This window comes from Cydia splendana, chromosome 2 (genome assembly GCF_910591565.1).
Source record: "Cydia splendana chromosome 2, ilCydSple1.2, whole genome shotgun sequence".
Classification (NCBI taxonomy): domain Eukaryota; kingdom Metazoa; phylum Arthropoda; class Insecta; order Lepidoptera; family Tortricidae; genus Cydia; species Cydia splendana.
In genome coordinates this window covers 2,841,200-2,867,013 of record NC_085961.1, presented here as the reverse complement: position 1 = coordinate 2,867,013, position 25,814 = coordinate 2,841,200, and the positions used below count along the sequence as shown (strand labels likewise).

Below are 25,814 nucleotides of genomic sequence, written 5' to 3'. Positions count from 1 at the left end.
TTGCCCGTCAGAAATGGTACAGTCAGCATCAAATAGATAATGACGGCCAAAGCTGCCAAATATATCGTCACATGTCTGTAGAATGTATTTGGCCACTTAGACCGTCACTATCTATTTCATGCTGACTGTATATACTATACTAAGATTAAATAGGCTTGTGACTACCACAAACATAAAATTTAGGTCAAACGTAAAAGCTATTGTATTAGCCGTTGAAAAGGTTAAGTACATAGGCAGCACTCAGGGTTTCTGAAATAGAGGCTGGCTATTCAATAAAAAAAGAAAAGTAGACTTACATATTTATTAGAGATCTGAACAAAATAAGAAATTAAATAATATGTACAGTCTATGTTAAAGCTAACTAAATTAGAGGTAAGTTAATAGGTACACACTGCTTTACGTAACTTCACTGGATGGAGAACAAAATCCTATCAGAAAGTTATTTATGGCAAACAAAATGTGAACGTCTACTGCCGTCGGTAATGCAATCCTAGAAACTTACAATGCGTAGGAATCGAGAAAAAAATAAATAAACTTTTCTTTAAAATCTCGGATGTAAAAAATCAGTCCATCCGTTACAGCGATTGCACTCAATAAATAAGAAGTAACTCTGAAATAAATAAAAGTACGACAACTTGTACTTTTTAAATGCTTGTTCCAAGCCCCCATTTAACTTATCATCCTCAAGCCCTTTAAAACTGTGATATAAAATACGGCGCGGGGCCCGTCTGTAATATCACACTATGCAACTCAACAAAACGTCGCTTACGGCTTTAGACAAAATATATGTGGATATACAAAACGTTATATCTTAATACACTGAGTTGCTAAGGCACTCATCTACACGTTAAACATCTATTTATAATATAAGAACGTCATGCGCAAGAAACAAAAGTGTTTGTTGATACAAAATGAAAACAAAAAAATGTGAATTCGTTCACCGCCGCATGCAAAACAAATGCCGTTCAATTCCAAGTCTTAACCTAGTGTGTAATACGAATAAATGTTTTTGTCACATCCCTATGGCTCTGTTACGGTACTAGACGCGGGTAGAAAAGTTAATGTAACGCTTAGTTCGCCGCCACCGCCTCGGGCTGCCGCGACGAGTCCCCTGCTGACACGTCTGGAAAAAAATACTACTGTAAGAATCATAATAAATTAGTTTTTGGCAAAATGTCATTTTTGGTACAAGCTTCTATCGCTGACTGTACTTTACATAGGCAACTAATATAATAATATAGAATTGCTTCGATGAGTATTAGTTGCCGTTTGAAAGAAAAGTGCTGTCAGCAATAAAAGCTTGTACCTATCAAAAATTACTAGGGATGTACCGACTAGTCGGGAAAGCCGACTATCCGGCCACATTTGTAGTCGGCGATTAGTCGGCACTTTATCAGTGAAAGAAAAACAGAAAAAAAAGAAATCAACAGTCAATATTTACCATATGTTTTATGTTTATTTTACTAAAATACCTATTTAGGGTGCATACGAAAACTTTTGTTCATATAATTGACCGTTTGATCGTTATCATACCGGGTGTGGCCTGTAATACGAGCAAAAAACCGGGCAAGTGCGAGTCGGACTCGCGCACGAAGGGTTCCATACCATAACGAAAAAAAAAACGGACAAAAAATGCAAAAAAAAAAACGGTCACCCATCCAAGTACTGACCACGCCCGACGTTGCTTAACTTTGGTCAAAAATCACGTTTGTTGTATGGGAGCCCCATTTAAATCTTTATTTTATTCTGTTTTTAGTATTTGTTGTTATAGCGGCAACAGAAATACATCATCTGTGAAAATTTCAACTGTCTAGCTATCACGGTTCGTGAGATACAGCCTGGTGACAGACAGACGGACGGACGGACGGACGGACAGCGAAGTCTTAGTAATAGGGTCCCGTTTTACCTTTTGGGTACGGAACCCTAAAAATTAAACTGTAGGCTGTTGTACTCCTCATACTGACCAACATTTGTTCAGCTACTTTTAAAAATAACTTGTGGTTTGATTTTAAATACACTTTAAAGTTTATTTTAAGACGCAATGTATTGCGAATTTTGTTATGTTTAAAGGCGTGACAAGCAATGTCAATCACAATGATATGGCGTGGTGATGGCGTCCATTGAAGGTAATATTTATTTTGTATGAAAAATAGGGAGTCCAATACTTCATAATTTTTAAAAGTTGTTGAACAAATGTGTCACCGTTTGAGGAGCACAATCTATGCTTTAATTATTTGCTCGTGTTACAGGCCACACCCGGTATGTTGGTGGGCTGGTGTTTTCCTCTACACGTCGATCTCAACTGATCTTCTCGATTCTTCTCGTGTAATTTCATGTGCAAGTTCTATAGTTAATATTTTTTATTATTATTCATTTTTGTTTTTTTTTTTTTATGGTGGAGCCATGAGGAACTATTAAGGATGACTCACGTTAGTTAGACCGGGCCGGGCCCCGGTCGGAGGCTTCCAAAGCTTACTTTTCTATGACATGACAGGCGATCACGAGCATCACGTGATCGCCTGTCATGTCATAGACCACAGAAAACGATGCGTCGGAAGCTCCGGGCCGGACACGGCCCGGCCTAACGTGAGTCATCCTTTAATGTTATTGCAAAATTTAGCACGTTGCTCGTAAAGACGCTGACCACAGGGGATAGGTTCTTAACTGGCGACTACGTACGGGAAATAGAGCCTTGGAAATACCTCCTACAAGCTGTACTGACGGTCTGCTCAGGATCGCAAAATAAAAGAACTATAGACAGAAATTGAACGAGGATTGTTGTGATAGGTCTTTGAACCTGTAGAGAACACCTTTTAGCCAAGCTAAACTATGATGAATAGCACAACCAAAGGAGCAAAACTATTCTTTTCACCTGAACTTATACAAAACTAATGATCTGGCCGACTAATCGGCCATTCGAGCGCCGATTAGTCGGCTAGTCGGCCAAATCAATAGTCGGTACATCACTAAAATAACATTATTGACAAAAAAAAACTTATTTAGTTAAGTAAATGAAGTGTTACCATTATTAGTCTTGCTGGGCGAGTTGTGCGGCGAGCTGTTCTGCGACTCGCTCGTGCTGCCCGAGCCCTCGCCCTCCCCCTCCCCCTCACCCGCCTCGCCTGCGCTAGTGCCCTGCGTAATGCACATACAGACAGATTTACAACACAAGCATTTACCAAATAGTATACGATAGATTATGTGTGAAGTGTGTACAGTCAGCGTCATATAGTAGCACCCAAAGTATTCAAGTAGTTCGATTCACCATATAATATAAACGAAATAATACATAAACCAAAACTTGTTATCATGGTGCGGTAGGGCTAGGTAGGATCCGCTTACCCCTGCCCGAATACAACAGCCGTGATTACAATGCGGCACAAATGGAATTGGTGGCACTAAATAGCACCTAAAAATGACGAATTTGTGTAATCTTTAAATGTCATATTGTGTCGTGATCGGACCAGGATCCATCACGTCCAAAAAGAATTGTACAAAAAAAATGTTTGCCGAAATTTAAATAAATCAAACTGTGGCATTTCTAGATATATTGTGTTAGCACTTACCCGGACCCTGTTCCGTGGCGTGCGCGGCTTGGGCCCCTTGGGCTCCTTGGCGGGGTCGAAGTGGCAGTCGAAGATCTCTATCAGCTCCTTGATGTCCTCCTCCTTCGCCGTCACCGCGAGGGCCGCCATTTGCTTCTCTAGACCTGGGGATTTCATTATTATTAATATGGGTCTTAGTTAAGATCATTGTGGGACGTCAGTGCAGCATACACATTTTTTGGTTGGGAAGACGTACTTTGCTGATTTAGCTCAAACATACTCGGAAAGGAAGAGCTTCACACCTTCTGCTTTACCGACCTTCTGTAAACGGAGTATGTGTACAAACGCAAGCGTTAGAAGAGACGAAAGAGCTTGAAGACTATCTTACCTGTTAGATAGTCTTCCTCGCGTCTTATTTACGTTTCACTCGCGCCATCATTTAGATTCGTTTCGATGTCAAAATGTATGTTTCAATTGGCCTCCTGTTCGCCTTTACAGCTCCATGTAGCAGATAAGATAGAGGATAACACGTGCGGAGCAGACACATACCCGCCAGCTTGCTGTCGGTCCAGGCGGTGGAGAGGTCGGCGTAGAGCAGGCCGGCGTCGGCCAGCAGGCGGCGCAGCTGCGTGACGCGCTTGCGCTCGGGGCGGGCGGAGCGCAGCAGCGGCGCGAACACGGGCCGGAACGTGTTCTGGCGCTCCAGCAGCAGCTTGAGGCTCGCGAGCGCCGCCAGCTCCGTGTGCACCGGCCGCGCCCACTCGCGAGCCGTCTCCACCATGTCGCGCAGCGTGCCCTCGCCGCCCGCGCCCACCTCCTGCTGCTCGCCTACAAACAAACATCGCGCGCACTCACAACATACTCAAACTTAATAACTTTGCATTAATACCGATGCGGTTAAAACCGCCCAGTCTATAAACTTGTCCTAGTAACCTATGCTCCGATACCAGAAGTGTCCCTCACCTTGTGCGAGATGCTCGACGATGCGGTAGGCGGCGGCGGCGCGGTCGAGCGCGGAGTCCACGGCCAGCGAGTCCGCGTCCAGCAGCACGCGCGCCAGCACGCGGAGGGACACGGACTTGACGGTGGCTTTGCACTTGTCGGCCGCCAGCGCGTAGCTGTCCGCGAACCCGGCCACGATCGACTTGAAGCGGTCCAGCAGCTTGTACCTGACAAAAATTATTTACATAAAACAATTGATCAAATTTTATTCATTAAACTAAAACCCAGTAACCGACAGGGAACCAGTAATCTGACACTGTCCAGTAGCTGCACAGTGTTGCCGTATTAGGAAGTTGGTTCCCTACCCTTATAAAGATAAGATAAAAATAAAAAATAGTTTATTCAAGTAGGCATATTACAATGCGGTTATGAACGTCAAATAAAGCTATGCCGGCTCCAACCCTACACCTCTGCCTCGAGAAGATTTAAATCCCCCATCAATTGGAGGAAGGTGTCCCAATATGGGACCGGCAACAAACTCGGCGGGACACATCTTTTCAAAACATTATTACATCTTATAATTAACATGTATTACGAGTAAATAAGAAAAATACAATTTAAATTACTATAGAATTCATGCAATTATACTCAGTAAGTATATAACTTTATAAAAATATAATAAAAAAACATATATGTACATGAAATCATACAAATACGTAGTAGCTCTTTCAGAAAACATATCAAATTCTTACAAAAGGAAAAGAAAATAAAGTGAATAAAAGAAATGAGAATACATATTATATTATAAATTGAAGTGTTACTGGTTCCCTGTCCGTCACTGGTGCCACTATGTTACTAAAAAATCAAGGTGTAAAAGAAAATATATGTGGCTGATTTAATGCTGAAAAGAGTCATTATCACTGACATACCTGGTGAGTGCTTCAAGTAGCATGGTGGGGCTGAGGCGGCGGGGCTCGTGGTAGATGAGGATCACGCTTCCATCTCCTTTTTCCTTCTCCAGCCAGTCCAGGAAGTCTGTTAGTGCTGATATCTCAGACTTTGTCTTCAATATCTGCAATCAATATAACAATGTTAACATGTTTACTGTGGCAAATAGGGTATTTGTAATCAACAGGTCTTTCGGCCCAGTGCCTCAGTGAGTGTGTTAAGATGCCACTGTAACAAATACAAAAAATAAAAATTAAGTGGGCCTCCCATATAACAAACGTGATTTTGTTGGAGTTTTTTGCGTAATGGTACGGAACCCTTCGTGCGAAAGTCCGACTAGCCATTGGCCGGTTTTTTAAAAACCCTATTACGACTGTTTGGGCTACTGACTGATTGATACAAGCTGTTCAAAGCGTTTTTCTGAAGACGGGGGCTTGGCCCTGGCCAATGTTGGCAGGAGAGTTTACCTTGTGGGTGTTGGTGTCCTTGAGCATGCGGTACCGGCCGACGGTGACGACGCGCACGTTGTGGCGGCGCCGCGCTCCCGGGTTGAGGTCGCCGTACGGCATGATGTACTGCGAGTACTGCTGCTTCGGTGTGTAAGCTGCGATTTGGCAGATCTGCAACCATCTCCTTAGTTTTAACATAGGTACAGATGTAGTGCATAATTATTTTCCATCGTATTTGCTCGGAAACCTTCGTATTTGTCATGCTACTTCAGTCAACGTCACTTTTTGTACCAGGACTGACTCACACTGAAATAGCAAGACAAGTTCATATGTTTCCGTGAAAATACGAGGGAAAATAATTATATATCCACTACATCCATAGGTAATAGTACCTATCTAAGAGGTACAGACAACTAAGAGGTAAAGTGGAAAACTAAAAATAATGTAAAAACCCTAGCTGAATTAGAAGATCATGACAATAATGCTAATGATAAATAAAACTAGAACAGTTGTAAGGGTTGTACCTCATCAATGAGCCTCCGTCCCGTGGTGTCCATGTCCCAGCCGACCAGCGAGTACTTGCCGGGCGGGAGCCCCGCCGGCTTCTCGGCCAGCGCGGGTGGCAGCTCGGTGGGCGCCTCCGCCTCGCCGCCGTTCACCTTGGCTTCAGACACCATTGCCATTAACACTGATTGCTAGCTGCAAGCACAAAAACAAATGGTTGTTTTAAGGTTTTACTACAATATGGGGTTTTTCCAAAAAGGAGTGTACAGGTTTTTAAAGTTGGCAATGCGTATATAACACCCCTGGGTTGAGGTGCAGGCATCCGAAGGCTATCATAGCCTACCATAATGGTGATCATTTAACATCAGGCGGACTATATCGGCATACGTTTTGCCACTGACTTGGTATAAAAAAATGGGAAAGGGAGTAGGTATGCCTACTATCCAGAAATATCCTATATGTAGTTACCAGCGTTTCAATTGCCACACTGTGAGATCTAGTAGAAATGCTTCTATAGATATGCCAGAATACCCGCAATATTGATTGAATTGTTCCCAAAAATGCTGTAAATAGTGTTGATAGACTTACCTACTAAAAACATTAGATAAGTTTAACATTGTTTTGATAATAGCAATAGAATCGCCTATCACTTCTAATATGACATTGAATCAGTGAATTTAAGTATAAAGGAGGATAACAGTAGTCAACTAAAGTACCTAAACTTATCAGTTAACACATTTAGACCCAATTTGTGCCCACCCAAGTAAATTTAACTAACCCCAAATGAGTACTGTGGCCACAAACGAGTGAACTACTATTTGCAGACTCATTTAAACTTTAAATTAACCACCTACAAGGATAGCCAAAAGCCAAGGTATTTAACTGATACTTTAACAAATAGTAAAGAGATCTATGTAGAAATTCTTGCAGTTAAGTTTTACTATTATTTATTTTATGATTTATATGAGACCAATCACTATCAGATCTAAGCACCAGAGAGTGCAATACAGGAGGAAAGTTTCAAATATTCGGATATCTATTATTAAATTTCCGTTCCTATAGACCTTGCAGAATGCAAGGACAAATTTTGTGGGTAGATTCAAGTTAGATACCTAACTCTGCAACATATAATAATGCCAAAAGAAAATAAAACAATTACTCTAAAAGATTGGTAATCACAGGAATTATTACATAATCTTATCTTAAATTAAAGATAAGAAATGTTCTCATAACTACCACAGAATAATCAAAAAGATGGGTAATCATAATAGGTGGTGCATTTGTTCTTACCCTCAAGGCTGTTTTTAATCAAGGTACAAGTTGAATATGCAGTCTGTTCTGTACTAACATGTTCTTTATATTTTGTTTGTACACCTGTTAGGTTACTAAACTTGTTTGATAACCATCATATTTTATACTTGTATGTAAATAAACAAATGCTGAGCTTGTCTTTTTTCTCAGATCTATAGCTGGTTAAGGCGCGGTAAGTTTTATTTATGACGCCATAGAAATACATCTTTAAGTGGGCAGGCTAATGAGGTCATAATAGCGAACGCCGATAAGGTTATATTGCTAATATACTGTATATACGAGAAATGCATCCTTATTTTACATTTTCATACCTAGACTAGAAGCCACGTAATTAACACAAACCAAATTGCAATCAAAGTACGCAAACTATGCAAACAAAGTTACATCGTACTGCGGCAAATGCAAAAAAACCGGCGCCTAAAAATCGATCATGAAAAACAAATTCACGGAGCCATTAAAAGCTAATACAATCGCTGTTGTAAATGTTGAAAAGCATCCGACGTACTAAAATACTTCAAATTAGTTCCCTATACAGATCAAATGCAAATCATGATAATCAGAAATAGGGGAAAAATAAAAAAATAGGACACGTGGCGGTGTCTCCCTAGAGACATTTGCCCCACCCCAGTGTCAAAATTAATTAATCAGTATACTCACAGCTGGAATCTACTGCTTATTTTTTTGTTTGTTAATATTAAAAGACTCCAAAGGGCGCTGTTACTGTAGTTCTGCAAAATGCTGTAAAGTAAAATAATGAAGTATAAAATATCACAAAATCTCGGCACGTGTGCGGCAAACCGCAATAGCGATCGAGCGAGAGAACGATAGAACGAATGAAATAACAACTATAGGTGGGTTGCGTTCAATGATTACAACTTCCTCGAAAATCTTAAATGAATCTTGTCAAGCGGCAACATTCGAATAAAATAATATTTATTATTAATTTTTAGTATAATACAATAATTAATCAAAACTTACACCATTCAGTGCGGAAAGGTCGATTATTTTCTTAAAAGCTACGAATATTTTATAACGACAATGTCAGATGTAATATCCAAAACAAAATAAACATAGCGACATATTCTCTTTGAAAATAGACAAATTCGCTTTTCAAATAAGTAGTAACATAGAGTATTCATGCAGAGTACGTGAATCAAAAAGAGGTAAAATTCTAGAAGAATTTTTATAGTACATTGTGCAACATGAGGCGTAAGTTGAATATAGCAAACGAGAGTAAGTTAAATCGCGACGGCTTGCCGGAGCGATTTATAGACTTGAATTTGCAATATTATTACGCCCCGAGTTACACACAATGTTTTTCATCACACTTGCGATACAAAAATTAAGTATAAAGACAAAATATTGTTAATAATGGCACTAGAAACTTCATAACTCCCTAGGGAGAACGACTTTTCTATAGCTCCCGCTAAACCTGCGTGCAATTCCACATTTACTGAGCGAGTGTGATGAAAAATAACTTTTTCCTTCATATTAACTATGTTTCGAACAGATTACTGAAAATTTGAGATATAGCGGTGATAATAATATTAATAATACTCACTGAGGCATAAATGCATTGATTTGATGTATTTTTCATGAATTTAACTGCGCGCATAATTTAATATCAATAAAATAAATTGAACGCAGTTATTTAATCCAAAACGACGTTTAGAAACCACGCATGTGTAACGATAGCGCACAGCCCACTGCGATACTGAATAAAATACAAGCCAACTGGAAAAATTCTGACATTAATAATTTGAACTTTATATTTATTATATTTAAAATTAAGATGAACACTTGCTTTTATTTCCTTCCTTATATTTCATATGAAGTAAAATATTTTGGCTTCTTAACGTACCACCAATAAACATCTCAAGCGAACATGTTCAAAAACCAAACATATAACGTTTTTTTTATCAAGATGTAAAATATTATCCAACAAATTTGTATTCATTACACAATCGGGTACTAACCTTTTCATTATTAAATCAATGCAAGCAATTTTATGAAATCCTTTGTGTTTCAAAAAATCTGTATAAGTATAAAACGTGTCAAGAATCAACATCAAACTTATTTTTCTCATTTATTTGGTTTAAGAACGGAAATGTCAGAATGTATATTCCTTCGCGTCAAATCGTCAATCGCGTCGCATCGGGACTTGTATTCAATATTCAATGGAATTTTTGTTTTCATTTAAAACTGTTTTAAATACATGAAAAATGACTGAGAATGTAGAGCATTATCGCAATCAAATAGCTTTAGCACGGACTGAAATAAAGAATTTAAGGTAAACTATAAGAATTCACAATTTTATTCCTGCATTTACTGATATGCAAATCACATATTGGTTTACTTTATATTAATATATTCATATCTTACAGACAGCAACTCTCTTCTCTAAAACACGAGCATCTTAAAGAGATTAAAGCGATTAAAGAGGCTCTAAGCGAATTGCGATGTGCCAACTGTGCTGATTCAGGTATAAATTGGTTTCGTAATATTTTTTTATTTTTAACTCGGATGTTTGATACAAAATTAAACTACTGTCTTTTTCAGCTACAACGGTTCAGAGAAATCTCGTAGAGCAGCCATCTTCTTCGTCAGAAGTAGATGGTGGCATTGCATACCGGGCTATTGGGGTGATTGAGACTTCTTTTCAGAACAAAAGGGGGGTGCCGCGGCAGCCGTCGGTGCTGGCGAAGGCTCGGGGAGCGGTAGTCATTGATCCCAGCATTTTTAACAATCCGGAACATGCTTTGAGTGGGTTAGAAGAGTTTTCACATATGTGGTGAGTCATACAAATGTTCTGCTAAAGCCATATTATATTTATACAGTGTAAACTCCATATAACTCACTCGATATAACGTTTCACTCCCTATAACGTCGACTTTTTTACCTCTAGTTAGTTTTACTTTAATATTAATTTCTCTCTATTTAATGAAAACTCTCTATAACATCAAAAAACGTCCAGTCCCTTGAGTGTCGCTATATAGAGTTTACACTGTATGTTGATATGTTAACTTTGTAACACATGGGTGTTTCACAGGTCTAATTATTGAAAAGTCCTAGACCTAGCTACTCTATGAATGAAGCAATTAAAAATTCGAAAAAGTGTAACTTGACCCATTTCCCTTTAATACTTAACTTTTTTTCCACTTCCATTGATTCCAAAATAACCAATTTTCAATGGGGTTGGTCGAAGTAATTAGCAGATGGCGCCAGCATAGCTTGCCCTGTCAATCCCTAGAATTGTGTCAAGTCTTTGTTTTTTTAATGGAATTTTATGCCCTGGATGTCAGCCCTTTAAGCCTAATATTATAGAAAAAGGGGCAAGCTATGAAGCTATGATGCTATGCAAACCTTTGACAGTTGCCAACCCCATTGTTTCAGTTCAATTTTGATTGTTTAAACATGATATTTTCTCAAAATCCATCCACAAAACCTGCACAGTGACCACGAACGTAACATCACGTTCGAAACGCCAGGCCATATATTTATTTATTTAAGCCTTTATTTTTCCTTAAATAGTTTTACATAATAAAAGTTTTCTAATATAATAATAGTGTTGTTCATTTTACTATATTAAGGACCCCTGTCGGGTATAGGCCTCCTCCATATCTTTCCACCTTTCTCGGTCTTTAGCCTTGATTAGCCAATTTTCTCCAGCTGTGGCTATGATATCCTTGGACCATCTTGTTATGGGGTTTCCCGCCTTCGTTTTGCCATGGGGTCCTGGCCACTTTGTGACTTTGTTGGTCCATCTGTCATCAGGCCATATATTATTATATAGTTTTACGCGATTAAGTGTTAGTTTTTACATTATGTTATTTTCTTCCAGGATAATATTCCACTTCCACGCAACAGAGAGCAGCAATGTGCCCGCAAAGGTGTCTCCGCCGCGCCTGGGCGGCGAGCGGCGCGGGGTGTTCGCCACGCGTTCGCCGCACAGGCCCTGCCCAATTGGACTCTCTCTCGTCAAGATACAGAGCATTGAAGGTGGGCATACTTTGCCATTTGAATGCCAAGTCCCCTTACCCTGGAGTTGCATATAGTTGTTTACGTAATAGTAGAATGCTTCAGGTTAACTGCATTTGCGAATTTAATGTGATTGTGTTCATACATGATTAAGGTTTAATTTAACCCTATACTTATACTCTGTATCTTTAGGTATTTAAATAAAAGTAAACAAAATCTACCCTCAAATGGCTCCTTATCCAGTTGATGAAAACATAACATGATCAAATAATGTAGGTTAAAGTCAGGTTGTTCAGTGACAGATCCAGGCGGTTTTGTATTTGGTCGGTTAACCAATAAATTTTATAACTACCCGAAAGTGTACAAATTGTTTGTTTACTTTTATTTATATACCTAAAGATACAAACTATAGCTGGGCTTTATAGATTAATTATGTGTGCAACTATGATGCTAATAATACGTAGTTTTCAGTCTTCAGCATAAAAACAAGCAATCCATTAACTCTTTGAACGCTACGCCTATCATGTGCCGCGAGTCATCGTAAATTTTGTGGGAATGCAAGGTTGATATTTGGCCGCGCGCAGTAGTTGAGTTCTTTAGCAGTCGAAGGGTTAAATTAAAAGGCTTATCTATAAAAATCTTGATTGTCCACAGGCAACCGAATCTATTTCTTTGGTGTGGACATGGTGAATGGCACTCCAGTCCTCGACATCAAACCATACATCCCGCAGTATGACTACCCTGTTCCGGTGTTCGGAGACACTCCTATGTCATCGCTGGTCCGGCCACCGACGGAAGGCACTAGCGATGGGCTAGATGTTGCAAACTTGCAGCTTGATGACAGCTATGATTCGAGAAGGTGAGAGCACTACATTTATTTTCCTCTCTATCTCCAGTAATATGAATAGAAGGATTAGTCTTTCATAACACGACATAGTGCGGCTAAGGCTAATAACAGTGAAATCAGAGTTATACAGGAAATACAAGATTTTGATGCGAAAGTGGATCCTCATTATGGTTTCGGTTAGAAAGCATATATTATTATAGTATTACTCACTCCAGATTCACAATCACATTGCATTACAACATTAAACGCAATCCGGATTACATAAACGTATTCAACCACATTTGGCTTCCTGTATCTACTATAATTTCTATGTTAACGTCATAGCTGTTGGATCTCCAAATGAATATAATAAAAACTTAAAAAAAAAAAAAAAGAGAATGACTGTCTGTAAGTGCAATCATACAGTCATTCTCTTTTTAAGTTTTTAAGTTTAACATTAGGAATAGAATTATTGAACAGATTTTATTTTCCATTCCAGCCTCAGCCCTCGCCATCGCCAATCGAACCCGATCGGCGACACGAGCCCCGCCGCCGGCCCGCCCCCCTCCACCCTCCCCGTGTCCCCCTCCCCGGACTCGCCCTCCTCCGTCGACCTGCTCGACGGCAGCCTGCGGTCTCCCATCCGGCGACCAGATACAGAACGCGGCGCTCCCGATGGTCAAGAGCGCTTCACCCCCCCTCAGTCCACCCAACTTGTCAACCTAAGCCACGACGGCATCAGAGTAGCCCCCTGGATAGCCAACCCGCCTACCCAAACGTACGACGTCCGATTCACCGACGACGCTTTATCACGACTAGTCGAACTCATCGGTGATAGAGCGCAAGCCTTCAAAAACAATTTAATCAGCTTACTTTCAGAAGACCCGAGGTCTAACTATGTTAGGACCCGGTACCCGGACCATGAATACAACTGCGTATTGGAAGACTTATCTATTAGCTGCGTTTTTGATGTCGCTTCTGCGGTGTGCACTATTATCGCTGTGAGGAACGCCGATGATCTCCAGAATTAAAATTTTGCCTAATGATTAAATATCAATAATTTATTTTATGCAAGCACAATTATAATTTGTTGGCACAAATGGAGTTTTTCTCAATCGCCCTTTATAAATCGAGATATTGCGGCGGTGTGTCGTCAAAATGTATGTATGTTCGTATGGCAATCAAAGAGTATAGGGGTCACTTAAGTAATGTAGAAAAATTGGACGTAGTTTAAAAACATAGTTTTAAATGCGAATTTATTTCAAGCATCTGGCTTAGTCCAGCCCTCTGCCAGGTGATCTCTTACTGCTCGGTCCAGCACTGCCTGAAATCAAATACGAGCATTTTTAATTTACTCACGAACCAAACGAAGTTAGATTTTGTACATGGCCTGAAAAATTATTGAATGGGTATAATTATATATATTTTTTTAAAGAATAACTCATTTTATTCATAAACTTATCAAACCAAACTGCATAGTTAATTTGTAGAGAACCCTCAGAAATACAGTGTAATGAGGACTTTGTTGATCAATGCTTCATAGCTAAATGAAAAGATAAAATAGTCCTCCATGTCATATCCAACAACGGCGACCTTTACAATTGTCTCTGATGAGTACGTATATGGCTCGCAAAACCGAACTTGTTTTAAAAGTCCGATCGCACTGTGCACAATAAAGTTGTCTTTGATCGTTATATGTGTATGCAAGGAGTGTATAAAAACCATATTGTACCTCAATATCTCTGCAGCCCTGCATAGCTCTGCTCAACACTAGGTCAAAGTAGTCCATGTGCAGTCTGTGGGACATCTCCAGAAGAGCTATACTTCCTGAAATAAAACACCAATTTAGGGAAATTATCCCAAACAGGTTGATGATTTTTACTTTAGATATAATGAAGAAGCCGGTAGAAATAATTGAGTTGGTCCTTGCTCCTTGCAAATAATAGACATACATGCGTTCAAATCCCCAACCAACTGGTCCAAACCAAACAGTCATTAAGGCAAAGTAGCATAATGCGGCTCATACATATAAAAGGAAAAACATTATTTACTGTGTAAGACAATGAGAGTTCTGTTGGTACGTTAGTTACCTGTGGTGGGCATGGCGGCCACGGTGAGACACACACCGCCCGCCGCCTCCTCCACATGGCCCACATCCACGAGCGGCTGTGGCTCGGCACCGCGCCACGCCATGGAGGCAGACGACGCGCACACAATGGCGCGCATTGGGATGCCTGCATTGATTAGTGCTAAGCTCGCTGCGTTCACACAGGCACAGAATGCACTGCCATCTGCCTGAACATGTCAAATTGATCATTAAAAAGAGGGGTTTAAAATTAAACGTTCCCTGGTTGATTTCCTAAGCGCCACTTGCACCATTCCACTAGCCCGGGGTTAACCAGTTAAACCTGGAGTTACCATGGTTACCATTACAATTTGACACTAATTTAACAGTTTAACCACTTAACCGTGGGTTAGTGGGATGGTGCAAGTGGGCCTAAGAAGTATAAAAAATGTGTATAAAAATGTATAACCTACTTTTAAACTGACAGAATGGTTTGAACATGCATGGAGTAAAAGAATTGTTGGCAAAACATAATTAATTACAGTATTACTCATATAATATAACCAAAGGATACCAAAACCGATTTAAAAATTAATTAGACAAGCACAATATAAATTCTACTCAACAGTGAAACTGAAAACTGTTGACTCTGGATACTGGCATTATCAGTTATTGCAACTGCCAGTTTGCTTTTGAAATAAAAAGTTTATACTTGTTGAGTGGCAACACCAAACAAGAAAATGCAGGAAGAAGGGCCTAACAAAGGAGACCCACAATCTAGTCAAGATTATAGGAAATAGGCAACTGGCTTTGTGGAGTTCCTTAGGGGAGGCCTATATTCGACTTTTGGTTCATATGAGTGAATTTAGCTACAGAATTATAAAAATGCTCACCTGTAAGACTTCCACATAAATGTCAATCTGTGAGCGAGGGTATAACTCAGTCTTGATAGCCGCTATTAGCACCTGCCTCAGGTGCATTGACATCTCCTGCGACTTCCGGTCACCACGGGGCCTGTTCTTTCTTTCTCCTATAATTAACAGGTGAAATAATTGTTATGTAAAAAAGAATACATAAACTGTTAAAAGCAGTTGTTACCTGTAGAGAATGTGGCCATACTGTATTGGCAATTAACAACAACTCCTTCTGTGTTCATTTTTGATTTAGCTGCCTGAAATGAATGAAATGGATCAAATTTTTACAGACATGAAAAGACTTGACGTGTAAAGGTAGTGTATAATATTATCTTTAAATTTGAATTACCTGATGAGGACCGTATACAGCGGCTAAGACCTTGGTGTTTCCTTGTTCCAAATAGGCACTTCCATCAGGCTGTGTGAACACTCCAAGTTTACACCGAATTCGTCTTAGCTCGTTTGGTCTTCTGCCGTCTAAGCGAAGACCTTGGCTCGATAACAAGTCAGGCCCGGGCATGATCACTCAGAAATAAAGTTTTCTATTAACTAAGACTTGATTAACTTTAACTAATTGTATAAAATACTAATGAAAAACAAAATAAAAGAAACAGCAACAACTTCAACATCCAAGGGAAACGTGCAGTTGACATTCTTTGAATGACAATGACAGTGACATTTGGTTCGTAATATTGCCATAATCTAATTCAGAATCCCCGTGAAATCCCTTACATTTGATGTACTGACCTGAGTAAATAAAAAGTATAAATTTCATTCATGCAGCGCAGTTAACTCGCTCGGATACATTCTTATTAGTAAGGATTGTTCATATGTTTATATGTTACATGTTTATACGTTTTACAATGGCAATGAATTAGACAACATTATAAAGTTCACAAGGTCAAAAACGCTAAATCTGAGGATATTACACTCTACTGGCAACTCTACAATAATTTTCTGTTTGAGTCTCCTATAAAACCGCTTGATTGTTATTCATTCAACTGATGACACTGACAATGTTGCATTAACCTGAACGCATCACAAGCTTCCCCAAAATTGTACTTGTTTTAGTTTACCGCATTGCTTAATTGTTATTGGCTACTTTTCGACATTCTTGTTTATGTAACCAATTACACGCATTTATTTACGTCCACGAGTTTGTGAGATATGGCGTAGTGCAATGGAAACTCATTAATTAATTGTAGTCGTACGCATTGAAAATGGCTGAATTGTTTTTTCGTGAATTACAATAAATTAATTTCAATGCTAATTGCACTGTGAAATTGACTAAAATCGTAAGTTTTTCTTAATATTTATGGAAATATCAATTCTATATTGAAAGTGATACATGTAAACAAAGTTAGTAGATGTTCCGGTGTGTACTGGCTCATCCTAAATTTCTTCCGATAAAAGTAAATATTTGGTATCATTATCTCTAAAATTTTGTAACGAGCAAACAAATTACAAGGATTTCTGGGTTGACAATGCGATTAGTGAACATACTGCAACCGTTTAGGTTGATAATAATAAGTATCGATTATTATTGATTAGGTATTGGTTAAATTTAATGGCTTGGTTTTTGTTCCAGCAAATTGCGTAGTCGCGAGTATGGATGTGGACGATTCAGCTGTTGACCTGAGCGTCAGGTAATATTTATAACCTAATTGGACATACATCAATCATACCCATATTTTTGTATGTATAGATAAATAAGTTAAAATTACATAATTTGTGTTGTAGGTCTTTGCCCCCTGAGTTGAGTGAGCTCCGTGCTCTGACGGCCAGCGGGCTGACCATAACGCCAGCACAGCCTCCCCCACATGTGAGTATAAGTAAAATTAATTTTCTCCTTATATTCAATGGTCTGTGGTGGTCTTTCTATTATTAATCATTGTCATTTCTTTTTGCATCCCGAGAAGATCATTGATAGAGTAAGTATATTTTTTCTCAGATATTCATTGTTGCGATGTAGTATGTATTTTGTTTGTTTACAGCTGTGCTTTGTTGTGGTATTCAGAATTCAAAAGCATATTTGTTTTGTTTTATTTATCAAACTCTCTCTCTCTCTAACTTGTAGAATTGCTATAAGACAAAAACTAACCCAAAAAAATGATCTTGTATGATATTAGTCTTTAAAAATGTACAGCTTCTCATAAAACCCTAAATTAAAGTTAAGTTTATAAAATGGAGAAAAGCTAATTAAAGTTGTCAAATTATACAGGCCGGATAAAAATTTTAATACATTAATTTTATTAGTGATTACTTAATTACTTATTAACTAATTTTAATTATCCTTTTTTTAATTATCATGTGCAATTACATATCATTTAATTGAACATTAAAAACTGCTCATCATAATTGTTTACAAAGCATAATTAGTATTATTAAGTGAGCAGGCAAGCATCCTAAACTACTGATAATACGTCCTGTGTCCAGTAGTTTTTAAACATGTCATACTTAACAATCAAATTTACGGTTTACATTCACTTGTTTTTAGTCACTCGCCTCTCCAGGCTCTTCGAAACATGTCGCGCGAGTGACTAAATACAAGTGAGTCTAAACCGTAAAATTAGTATGTCTCACAACAGTTTAAAATCGAAAATTTAAAGTGATGGTTTTTTAACTTGCTGCAGGGGAACCTATTCTCTGGTAGTTTGTTCCCGCTCACTAAATCTGACAAATAAAATGTGTAAATATTGTCAGGGAGCAAGTGGCAAGCGGGTGCTGCGGCCGCGCTCGGAGCAGCGCAGCTACGCGGAGAGCCCGGACATCGTGCTGCTGCCCGCCGCGCCGCCGCACCGCAAGCCCAGCGCCGCTCCTTTTACTGGTGAGTCTCCAACTTTGTAGGCAACATATCTCTCAGGCACAGGGAGCAACGCAGATCCCTTCACTGGTAAGTCCGCAACATTATAGGAGACCTATGTAACTAAAGCGAGCGCGAGGAAAAGCACCCACGAGATGGTCTGATGTTGTGAAGAGGGTGGTTGGCGGCAACATGCAGTGCGTGACCCATATGGCCTATGATCGCACACTGTGGAGACGTAGCATACATGGTCGCGATCCTCAGCAATGAGGGACCGAGGAAGAAGAAGATGTAACTGGTAACTGGTAAAAACGCAAGCTACAGTACCTTGGTCATATCATGCGAAACAAGAAGTATGAACTCCTTCAACTCATTATACAAGGGAAAAGATCATTCAGACGAAGACTAGGGATTGCAGAACCGGTACTGTTTATAAGAACCGGGATTTTCGGTACCAGGCAAAAATGGAACCGGGATTTCCCGGTATTTTCGGTACTTTCGGGACTGCCTTCAAACATCAGTTTTTACCTCAACTTTCAGTAGAAAAAAACGTAAAACGACCATGAATCGTTCTCTAAACATTGGTACAATATAAAAAGTACCATAGTGAAGGTACTTACACACACATCTTTTTTACCATAATATGTGTTTATAAGCCACTTAATCATTGCCTACATTAACTGTGATATGGACTGCCTCTGTGATATGTAATATGGTTTAATCCTAAACTACATCATGAAAAACATCGGCAAAAATGAATTATTTTAAATGTGTAGGTAAGCCGTTTCGTGAAAAAGGATTTAAAAAATTATAATAATTACGCATGCGTTCAAAAATGGTCTGTGGCAGGGATATCTTACCTACGTACCTTATGTACGTCCATATAATAGAAGTATCAATACGAGTATACGAGGAATCAAGAAATTATTTAGCCAGAATTAATAAGAATTTACCAAGGTGACATTGCCCACTGTAATATTTTTATTCATTTTTAAATGTCATTTTATCATATGAGAGTTTCTTATACCGTGTGCGAATTAAAAGGTGCATTTTATTAATTACAAACTTCTCTCTATTTTTTGTTCGTATTTAGTATACAAATAACTAATTATTCGTATAAAATTATTTATCGTAGAAACACGAATGCCTTTAAAGTTTCAAATTACGCAATTTTATAATGTCGGCATTTTCAAACAAATCCATTGACTATTTTTGTTGAAAGAAAAGTATTAGCATCAACGTTAGATTGATGAAATATATTTCTTTAAAAAACTGATTTTACATGCTAAGTAACAGAAAACAGTCAAAATAGTCAAATGATTTCACTACGAGCCTAGAGCCACACACAATTGATTTCATTACGAGCCTAATAAATACCTCCATTCTTACATCCACCTTTCCAGATATCTGGAAGTTAGCAGTCGTGACTCCCTTGCCTAAAGTATCGAACCCATCTGTGCTTTCAGACCTTAGGCCTATAAGTACCGAAAGTACCGGGATTTTAATTTTGAAATCCCGGTTCTTTGCTTGGCTCGAAATCTCGGGAATTCCCGGTACTTTCGGTTCCGGTATTTCCCGGGAGCAAACCCTAACGAAGACGTAACTCATGGGCCTCATGGCTCTAAAATCTCCGAACATGGTTCAAACAGAGCACACGCTCATTAGGTATTCCGCGCAGCTGTGTCTAAAGTTCGTATAGCCCTCATGATAGCCGACCTCCGGTAGGAGATGGCACTGGAAGAAGAAGAAGATGTAACTGGTACAGAAAAAGCGCGGGTATTTTGCGGGTTCTTACCCTTGCCTGTCTCCTTGCCTTGCACGACCGTCGTTTCATCATTTGACGCGAGGTGTACAATTTGTAAGAACACTAGTATCTCATCCCAGAATCTCTTACTGTTTTAGACATGAGCAGCAAGATGAATTCTTCATCAGCGGTCAACGTGTCCATTACCGCTGCGGCAGCGCCCGAGTCTCCGCGGGACCCCCGCGACGACGACTCGTCCGATGATGAAAATGAACCCCCGATTCCGCCTGTGGACCGGGTCAGTATTTGATTAATGCATGGTCTGTATGTGAATGTTTATAAATATTCCAGGTTGGATTGTGATAGGAAATCTGTCATCGACCATAGACAATAATCAGGTACAGATGTAGTGCATAATTGTTTTCCATCGTATTTTCTCGGAAACGTTCGTATTTGTCATGGTACTTCAGTCAACCTCAGTACTTTTTGTACCGAGACTGACTGAAATAGCAAACGTTCGTACGTTTCCGTGAAAATACAATGGAAAATAATTATGCACTACATCTGTACTAATATCTAGACTTTTTTATGAACCGCTCAAAACTAAATGCAATGTGGATTACATACAATACGTTCCGATTTCCAGTTCTGTCCAAGATCTGACTTTTTCGATTGCAGTGCCAACTATTAGGTCATTACCTATGAAATTGGCGTTTTGTCCGGAGAATTTCAACGAAACACGAATTTCCATACAATTAATTTTGCGGATATTTTTTTGATGGCTAATTCAAACCAAACAAAATTTTTCCAGTAATTTTTGACACCTTTAAGGTATGTTTTCAATATCTCCATTTCTTGACAATTGGTACCATTAGAAAAATATAAGTAATTTTAATACTCGAACCGACAGCACATGAAAAGACCTATTTTCAAGGCTTAATTCTGAACACTTAACAATAAAAAATAACAATTAATTGTATGTAAAATCGTTGTTTATTGAGTGCACTGTAGTTTTATTGTAATTGTGTATGTACTTTTGTAAAAAAAAAAAACTAGGATCAGACTTATATATCTATGAACAAAAACGCCAATTTCATAGGTAAGGACCTAATATATTGATTTACTTTTAACCTTATTGGTTGCCTTTTTATTAAATGTTGTTTTCGCAGGAGCTGTCAAGCGCGGAGATATGGGAGCGCGAGCGCCTAGTCCGTGCGTTACGAGAAAAACTTCGCGCCGAGGAAACGCGCTTGGTCCTTCTGCGGAAGATACGTCAGTCGCAGTGTGCGCCGCCCAAGGTAAGTTGACAAATTTAATGTTGACTAGAGTTTTGTGTGTGGTCAGTCCATTGTTTATTATGAAGTCTGTATTGTACGGAGCGTACTGTATAAAGTCGAAGTGTACATTTCTAATTTTCTACAGAGCGCTTTAAATTGGATGTTACCAAATCAATTAGGTACATTTCAAAAATCATCATAGATGGCGCTACTAGTTGATAAATTCGTTTAATTAGGGCTGAGTTACAAGGGTGTTATCTCATAATGTGGTTCAAGCGAAGGCATTGAGACCTAAATTGTTTGTTTTATTTTTTGATAATATTGATATGATAGTTTGGTAATTGTTATATGTATTTACTGGTAACGTTGTTGTTGTGTAGCAGGCGGAGCCGGCGGGCACGGCACTGGCCGGGTCGGGCTGCGTGGTGCCGCCCGGCGTCACCGTCACGCCGGCGCCGCCGCCCGCGCACCAGGGGAACAAGGTATCCGTGTCCACACACCACACACAATACTGGACTAAACTAAACCATATCATATACGGTAACGGTAAGAGCGTGCGACTTTCAATCCGGAGGTTGCAGGTTCAAACTCCGTGTCGTGGCTTCCAACCTCCGTGGCGCCCTGACATAGACTGATTGACTGACTGACATACATATTTGGAACTACAGACTTTTGTCGAATTTGAAATAAATTCAAAATTCGACATGACGATCACACGATAAAATACCATCAGTTCACGATAGACAGCCGAACAAGGCAGACGACGACGACAGACCATACACTCCGACTTCTTCGGAACGACCAATGATTTTTTCGGAACTTATATTCTATTACTAACTAATCCCAATAACGCCTAGTTTCCCCTCTGCGTTGGAAGGTCAGATGGCAGTTGCTTTCGTAAAAATACTAGTGCTTACGCCAATTCTTGAGATAAGTTGCCACGTATGTTCCAGTTGGCTCCCATGAGCCGTGGCAAAAATCGGGGCCAACTGGGAGGAGGACGATATACTTAAAAGAAAAATTGATCAAGGCTTTCCAGTGCCCAGGGCTAAGTTTGAACCAGTCTTTTGCAGTCGCGGGACATTTAACCTTTTGAACGCCACAGACGGCAATTGACGTCAACGCAAAATCGTGACAACAACGCCAAAGACGGCATTTGTCGATCGTTTTTGGATGAAAATCTACTGAAAAACACCCCACTTTTAGGTTGGCATTATTTATTCACAAAACTAAATTTAACCCCTGTGGCGTCAGTGGCACGGCAAATGGATGCGCCGTTTGGCGTTCAAAAGGTTAATTTTCCACCTTATTGTTATAATCACAAAGTCCTTATTACTAAACTTCACGAGACACATTCATGAACCTTCTTTGACGCTTGACATGTCTGTCCACAGCGGTCGACCAGCACAGCGAACTCGAGCACGGCCTCGTCCAACTCGAGTCGGCGCACCTCCAGCCTGCCCGGCGGCGCCACGCTCACCCCGGGGCCCTACCGCACACAGGTAATTAAAAACCTTTCACCCTTTTCCAGTCAAAGTACGATTTATCGACTATGTAGTCACGCGCCAAGAGAATTTCAAGTTTAGCATTCCGATTTAAGGTTCATGTTAGATTGCGATTTTGGCAAATATCTTCAAATTAACATCAAAGCTGGATTTTTTGGGAATACCTTGTAAATTGGTGCGGCCTGAAAAAGGGTTAAGTTGTCTAACAGGGTCCCAAAATTGCGATTAACAGGCCGAATTCCACACGGTAGGTGATTTGACTTTTCGTGAGTCTGGCAGTTTGTAACGCGAAAATAGTAAAATTCAATAAGGTCGGACCGCGAAAAGGAACAGGCCTATTTAAAAAGATCTCTGGTCTAACTTATCAAACTGGTCTTCATGATAAAGCGCAAAAAATTTGACCTTGATTTTTTTTTTTCGTAAATTTGATTACATGACACCTGTGATCCTTGGAAGTGATGTTGAACTTTCGCCATTATAAGTGTATCCTCTGTACAATTGCTCACTTGTTCAGCCCCAATTTGAGATGTTTCCGATATGTTTGTGTGGATGTTTGTGCAGTCGTCCGGCAGCGGCGCCAGCATCACGCCGTCCGTCACCATCACGCCGGCGCCGCCGCCCGCCGCCGCCGCCAGCGCCAAGGTAACAAACTACACCCACCCACTCATATATGTACATATGCACAATCATACTACCCCAGTAATAAATGGTTGACATAAAGACGCTACGATTTGACAAGAATTTGACATCATAAAACTAAAAGAGCATTTAAATGCAAATTAATAATCCTAATCAATCTGTAAGTGACCTAGGTACCCATTACTTCCGATACGACTGCTTTAGGTCCTCTTATTTCCCTACAGATGTAGTGCATAATTGTTGTCCATCGTATTTTCCCGGAAACGTATCGTATTTGTCATGCTAGTTCAGTCAACGTCAGTACTTTTTGTACCGAGACTGACTGAAATAGCAAGAAACGTTCGTACGTTTCCGTGAAAATACGATGGAAAATAATTATGCACTACATCTATAGTAGTGAGTTAGTTTAGGTAGTTCAAATGGGAATATCTAAGTAAATTCGTATTGATAATGTTTAAACGTTTTCCCGTGAAGCCGGCTCAGGATAACTCGTCGGTGACGAGCAGTACGAGCGACGCAGTGAGTATGGAATGTGATGTCATTCAACTGTACTCTAAAACTTTTATAATAAGTATAGTATGTATACATGACAGTGACACAACCCTAGCGCGAAGACCACGGAAAAAAACGTGTGGTGTATAGCGTCCACGGCAAATAATTGTGATTCACAAATTACCTTGCGAGGAACATTCTTGTAATTGCTTTACATTATAATTCCAACTATAAAAAAAATAGATGTAGATGTTTTCCTAATATGTTTATGTAATGTAAAAATGTGGGATGTGTCAAAAGTATTTAGAAGTCTTATTTAAAAATTAACAAAAATAGACATGTCTTTAGAAGTAGAATAATTAGAATATAGCAAATAATTGTGAACGAAAACGTACAGTTTACGTAGTAGTAGATTTATTAGAGAATTTTGCAGTAAATAGAACCTCGACTGATACCTTCCAAAAATTTCATGAATATTCTTAATATTTAATTACACAAACGGGTCTACAGCGATATAATTTCATTGTCTTTCCGTGACCACAACTGGTGCAACTCAGCTGAAACGTCGTAATATAAGGTAAAAACAATGAAATTATATCGCGGTAGACCCGTTTGTGTAATTAAATATGTGTACAAAACGCTAGAGTTTATAAGTGTTATAATATTCTTAATTCCTGTCTTACATTTCTGGTATGCGGCTAGCCGTAAAGGTCGATGTTAGCGATGGTACTAATGTTGTGTCGTTCCTTAGGCAAGTTCGCGCAGCGGCGAGGAATCTCAGACACCGGCGCAGCGCCAGGCGGCCGCCAAACTGGCCCTGCGTAAGCAACTAGAGAAAACACTACTGCAGGTACGTAATATTAAACTATTGTTGAGGCTTTCTGACGAAGTAGTTGCCGTGGCCTGGCAAAATATCCAAGTTAGAAAATGCTTGTTTCTTGTGCTTCAGAACACTAAAGAATCTAAAGTCGCCAAAACTAGTGCCCACAGCGCTAATAACGGTTGTAGTTGTGACTCTCGATCGCTTGTGATTTTGGCGTGTGAGTGACGTTTTTGTATATGACTCATGAGTTTTATTAACTAATTCTAATTTAAGCGGCATTCAGGACTTAGTTTAACAACTTTTTATAAGCAACTTAGTTTTACATACAATTTTTTTATTGGCACAGATCCCGCCGCCCAAACCGCCCCCGCCGGAGATGAACTTCATCCCCTCCCCCTCCAACACCGACTTTGTATATCTAGTTGGGCTGGAGCACGTGGTGGACTACCTCACCAACGAGGATCGGTATGTAGTATGTACTTCTACTTTTAGGAAGAATTTAAGACGAAACAGTATGAGATGAGCCGAGCCTGCAGCGGATCTTACCGGACTCGGACGCTGCACATTTCGCCATTGGAGTCGTACACTTAAGGGGATACTCACGCCAATGATCTTCGATCTGAATTCCTTAGTTTTCTAATGTTTCATGTAGCTTATCATAGTAACAACAACGGCTTTAAGCAATATAGTATCCCATATTTACTTCAAAGTTCATTGTCTTTGAGATATTTGGCATCAAAGTTGAACAATTTTAGGCTATAAAACTGGTTTTCTGGCCATAACTTTTGTGTTAATTAGTTTAAAATTTTTCAAGACGTCAATGACGCACCCAAATATGTAGATTTCGTACATGTAAGATCCTTCACAGCAAACTAGATACGAAAAAAGTGTTTTTTAGACAATGTTTCAAAAATTCATAAAAAAATAAGTATTCATTTCTTTCAAAATCTGGTATAGCAGGAGTTCTAAGGTCCACCACCTTGCATTTTGGAGACAAAGCAAACCGCTTGGAACAGGTGTTCCTGGGGGTGATCTGAGCTGATTAAGCC

The 25,814-nt window shown here is 39.5% G+C and overlaps 4 protein-coding genes across 5 annotated transcripts in view; 2 read left to right on the top strand and 2 right to left on the bottom strand.

The window, feature by feature from the left end:
- Positions 1-287: 287 nt before the first annotated feature.
- On the bottom strand, positions 288-8,545 carry LOC134801977 (maternal protein exuperantia). The gene is made up of 9 exons (XM_063774603.1): positions 8,357-8,545; positions 6,409-6,583; positions 5,903-6,055; positions 5,417-5,559; positions 4,509-4,714; positions 4,095-4,373; positions 3,567-3,709; positions 3,024-3,135; positions 288-1,123 (listed from the first exon to the last, which is right to left on the bottom strand). The coding sequence occupies exons 2-9, from the start codon at positions 6,565-6,567 to the stop codon at positions 1,071-1,073; spliced, it is 1,248 nt and encodes a 415-aa protein (XP_063630673.1). The 5' UTR covers positions 6,568-6,583; positions 8,357-8,545; the 3' UTR covers positions 288-1,070.
- Positions 8,546-9,843: 1,298 nt separating this feature from the next.
- On the top strand, positions 9,844-13,603 carry LOC134801947 (tRNA (adenine(37)-N6)-methyltransferase). 2 transcript variants are annotated; one of them, XM_063774589.1, is made up of 6 exons: positions 9,844-9,989; positions 10,084-10,181; positions 10,259-10,490; positions 11,541-11,698; positions 12,332-12,536; positions 13,009-13,603. In XM_063774589.1, exons 1-6 carry the CDS (start codon positions 9,922-9,924, stop codon positions 13,532-13,534), a joined length of 1,287 nt encoding a protein of 428 aa, XP_063630659.1. In that variant the 5' UTR covers positions 9,844-9,921; the 3' UTR covers positions 13,535-13,603. The 2 variants fall into 2 exon arrangements, with proteins under 2 accessions (XP_063630659.1, XP_063630655.1); XM_063774585.1 differs by having other exon boundaries at positions 13,003-13,603.
- Positions 13,604-13,745: 142 nt separating this feature from the next.
- LOC134801967 (exosome complex component RRP41) lies at positions 13,746-16,130 on the bottom strand. Its single transcript, XM_063774596.1, has 6 exons — positions 15,832-16,130; positions 15,667-15,739; positions 15,462-15,598; positions 14,594-14,798; positions 14,236-14,330; positions 13,746-13,827 (listed from the first exon to the last, which is right to left on the bottom strand). Exons 1-6 carry the CDS (start codon positions 16,000-16,002, stop codon positions 13,765-13,767), a joined length of 744 nt encoding a protein of 247 aa, XP_063630666.1. The 5' UTR covers positions 16,003-16,130; the 3' UTR covers positions 13,746-13,764.
- Positions 16,131-16,497: 367 nt separating this feature from the next.
- Positions 16,498-25,814, top strand: part of LOC134802844 (serine/arginine repetitive matrix protein 1) — a 50,943-nt gene continuing 41,626 nt past the window's right edge. The window contains 12 exon segments of the mRNA XM_063775583.1: positions 16,498-16,777; positions 17,071-17,128; positions 17,223-17,304; positions 18,186-18,309; positions 20,188-20,327; positions 21,199-21,327; positions 21,687-21,788; positions 22,701-22,808; positions 23,373-23,453; positions 23,925-23,969; positions 24,694-24,792; positions 25,112-25,230. Coding sequence (XP_063631653.1) covers positions 17,091-17,128; positions 17,223-17,304; positions 18,186-18,309; positions 20,188-20,327; positions 21,199-21,327; positions 21,687-21,788; positions 22,701-22,808; positions 23,373-23,453; positions 23,925-23,969; positions 24,694-24,792; positions 25,112-25,230 — 1,067 coding nt within the window. The 5' untranslated portion in view covers positions 16,498-16,777; positions 17,071-17,090.

Bases quoted from the DNA above. Each gene is read 5' to 3' on its own strand.
- LOC134801947 (XM_063774585.1), top strand. From the start codon at position 9,922: ATGACTGAGAATGTAGAGCATTATCGCAATCAAATAGCTTTAGCACGG. The intron at 10,491-11,540 runs GTGAGTCATACA...ATTTTCTTCCAG, and splicing joins GAAGAGTTTTCACATATGTG to GATAATATTCCACTTCCACG. The intron at 11,699-12,331 runs GTGGGCATACTT...GATTGTCCACAG, and splicing joins CAAGATACAGAGCATTGAAG to GCAACCGAATCTATTTCTTT.
- LOC134801977 (XM_063774603.1), bottom strand. From the start codon at position 6,567: ATGGCAATGGTGTCTGAAGCCAAGGTGAACGGCGGCGAGGCGGAGGCG. The intron at 3,136-3,566 runs GTAAGTGCTAAC...TGCATTACGCAG, and splicing joins CGCCACGGAACAGGGTCCGG to GGCACTAGCGCAGGCGAGGC. The intron at 1,124-3,023 runs GTAACACTTCAT...ATTTTTTTCCAG, and splicing joins GCCCAGCAAGACTAATAATG to ACGTGTCAGCAGGGGACTCG.
- LOC134801967 (XM_063774596.1), bottom strand. From the start codon at position 16,002: ATGCCCGGGCCTGACTTGTTATCGAGCCAAGGTCTTCGCTTAGACGGC. The intron at 14,799-15,461 runs GTGAGCATTTTT...TGACATGTTCAG, and splicing joins TTTATGTGGAAGTCTTACAG to GCAGATGGCAGTGCATTCTG. The intron at 14,331-14,593 runs GTAACTAACGTA...GTTTTATTTCAG, and splicing joins GGCCGCCATGCCCACCACAG to GAAGTATAGCTCTTCTGGAG.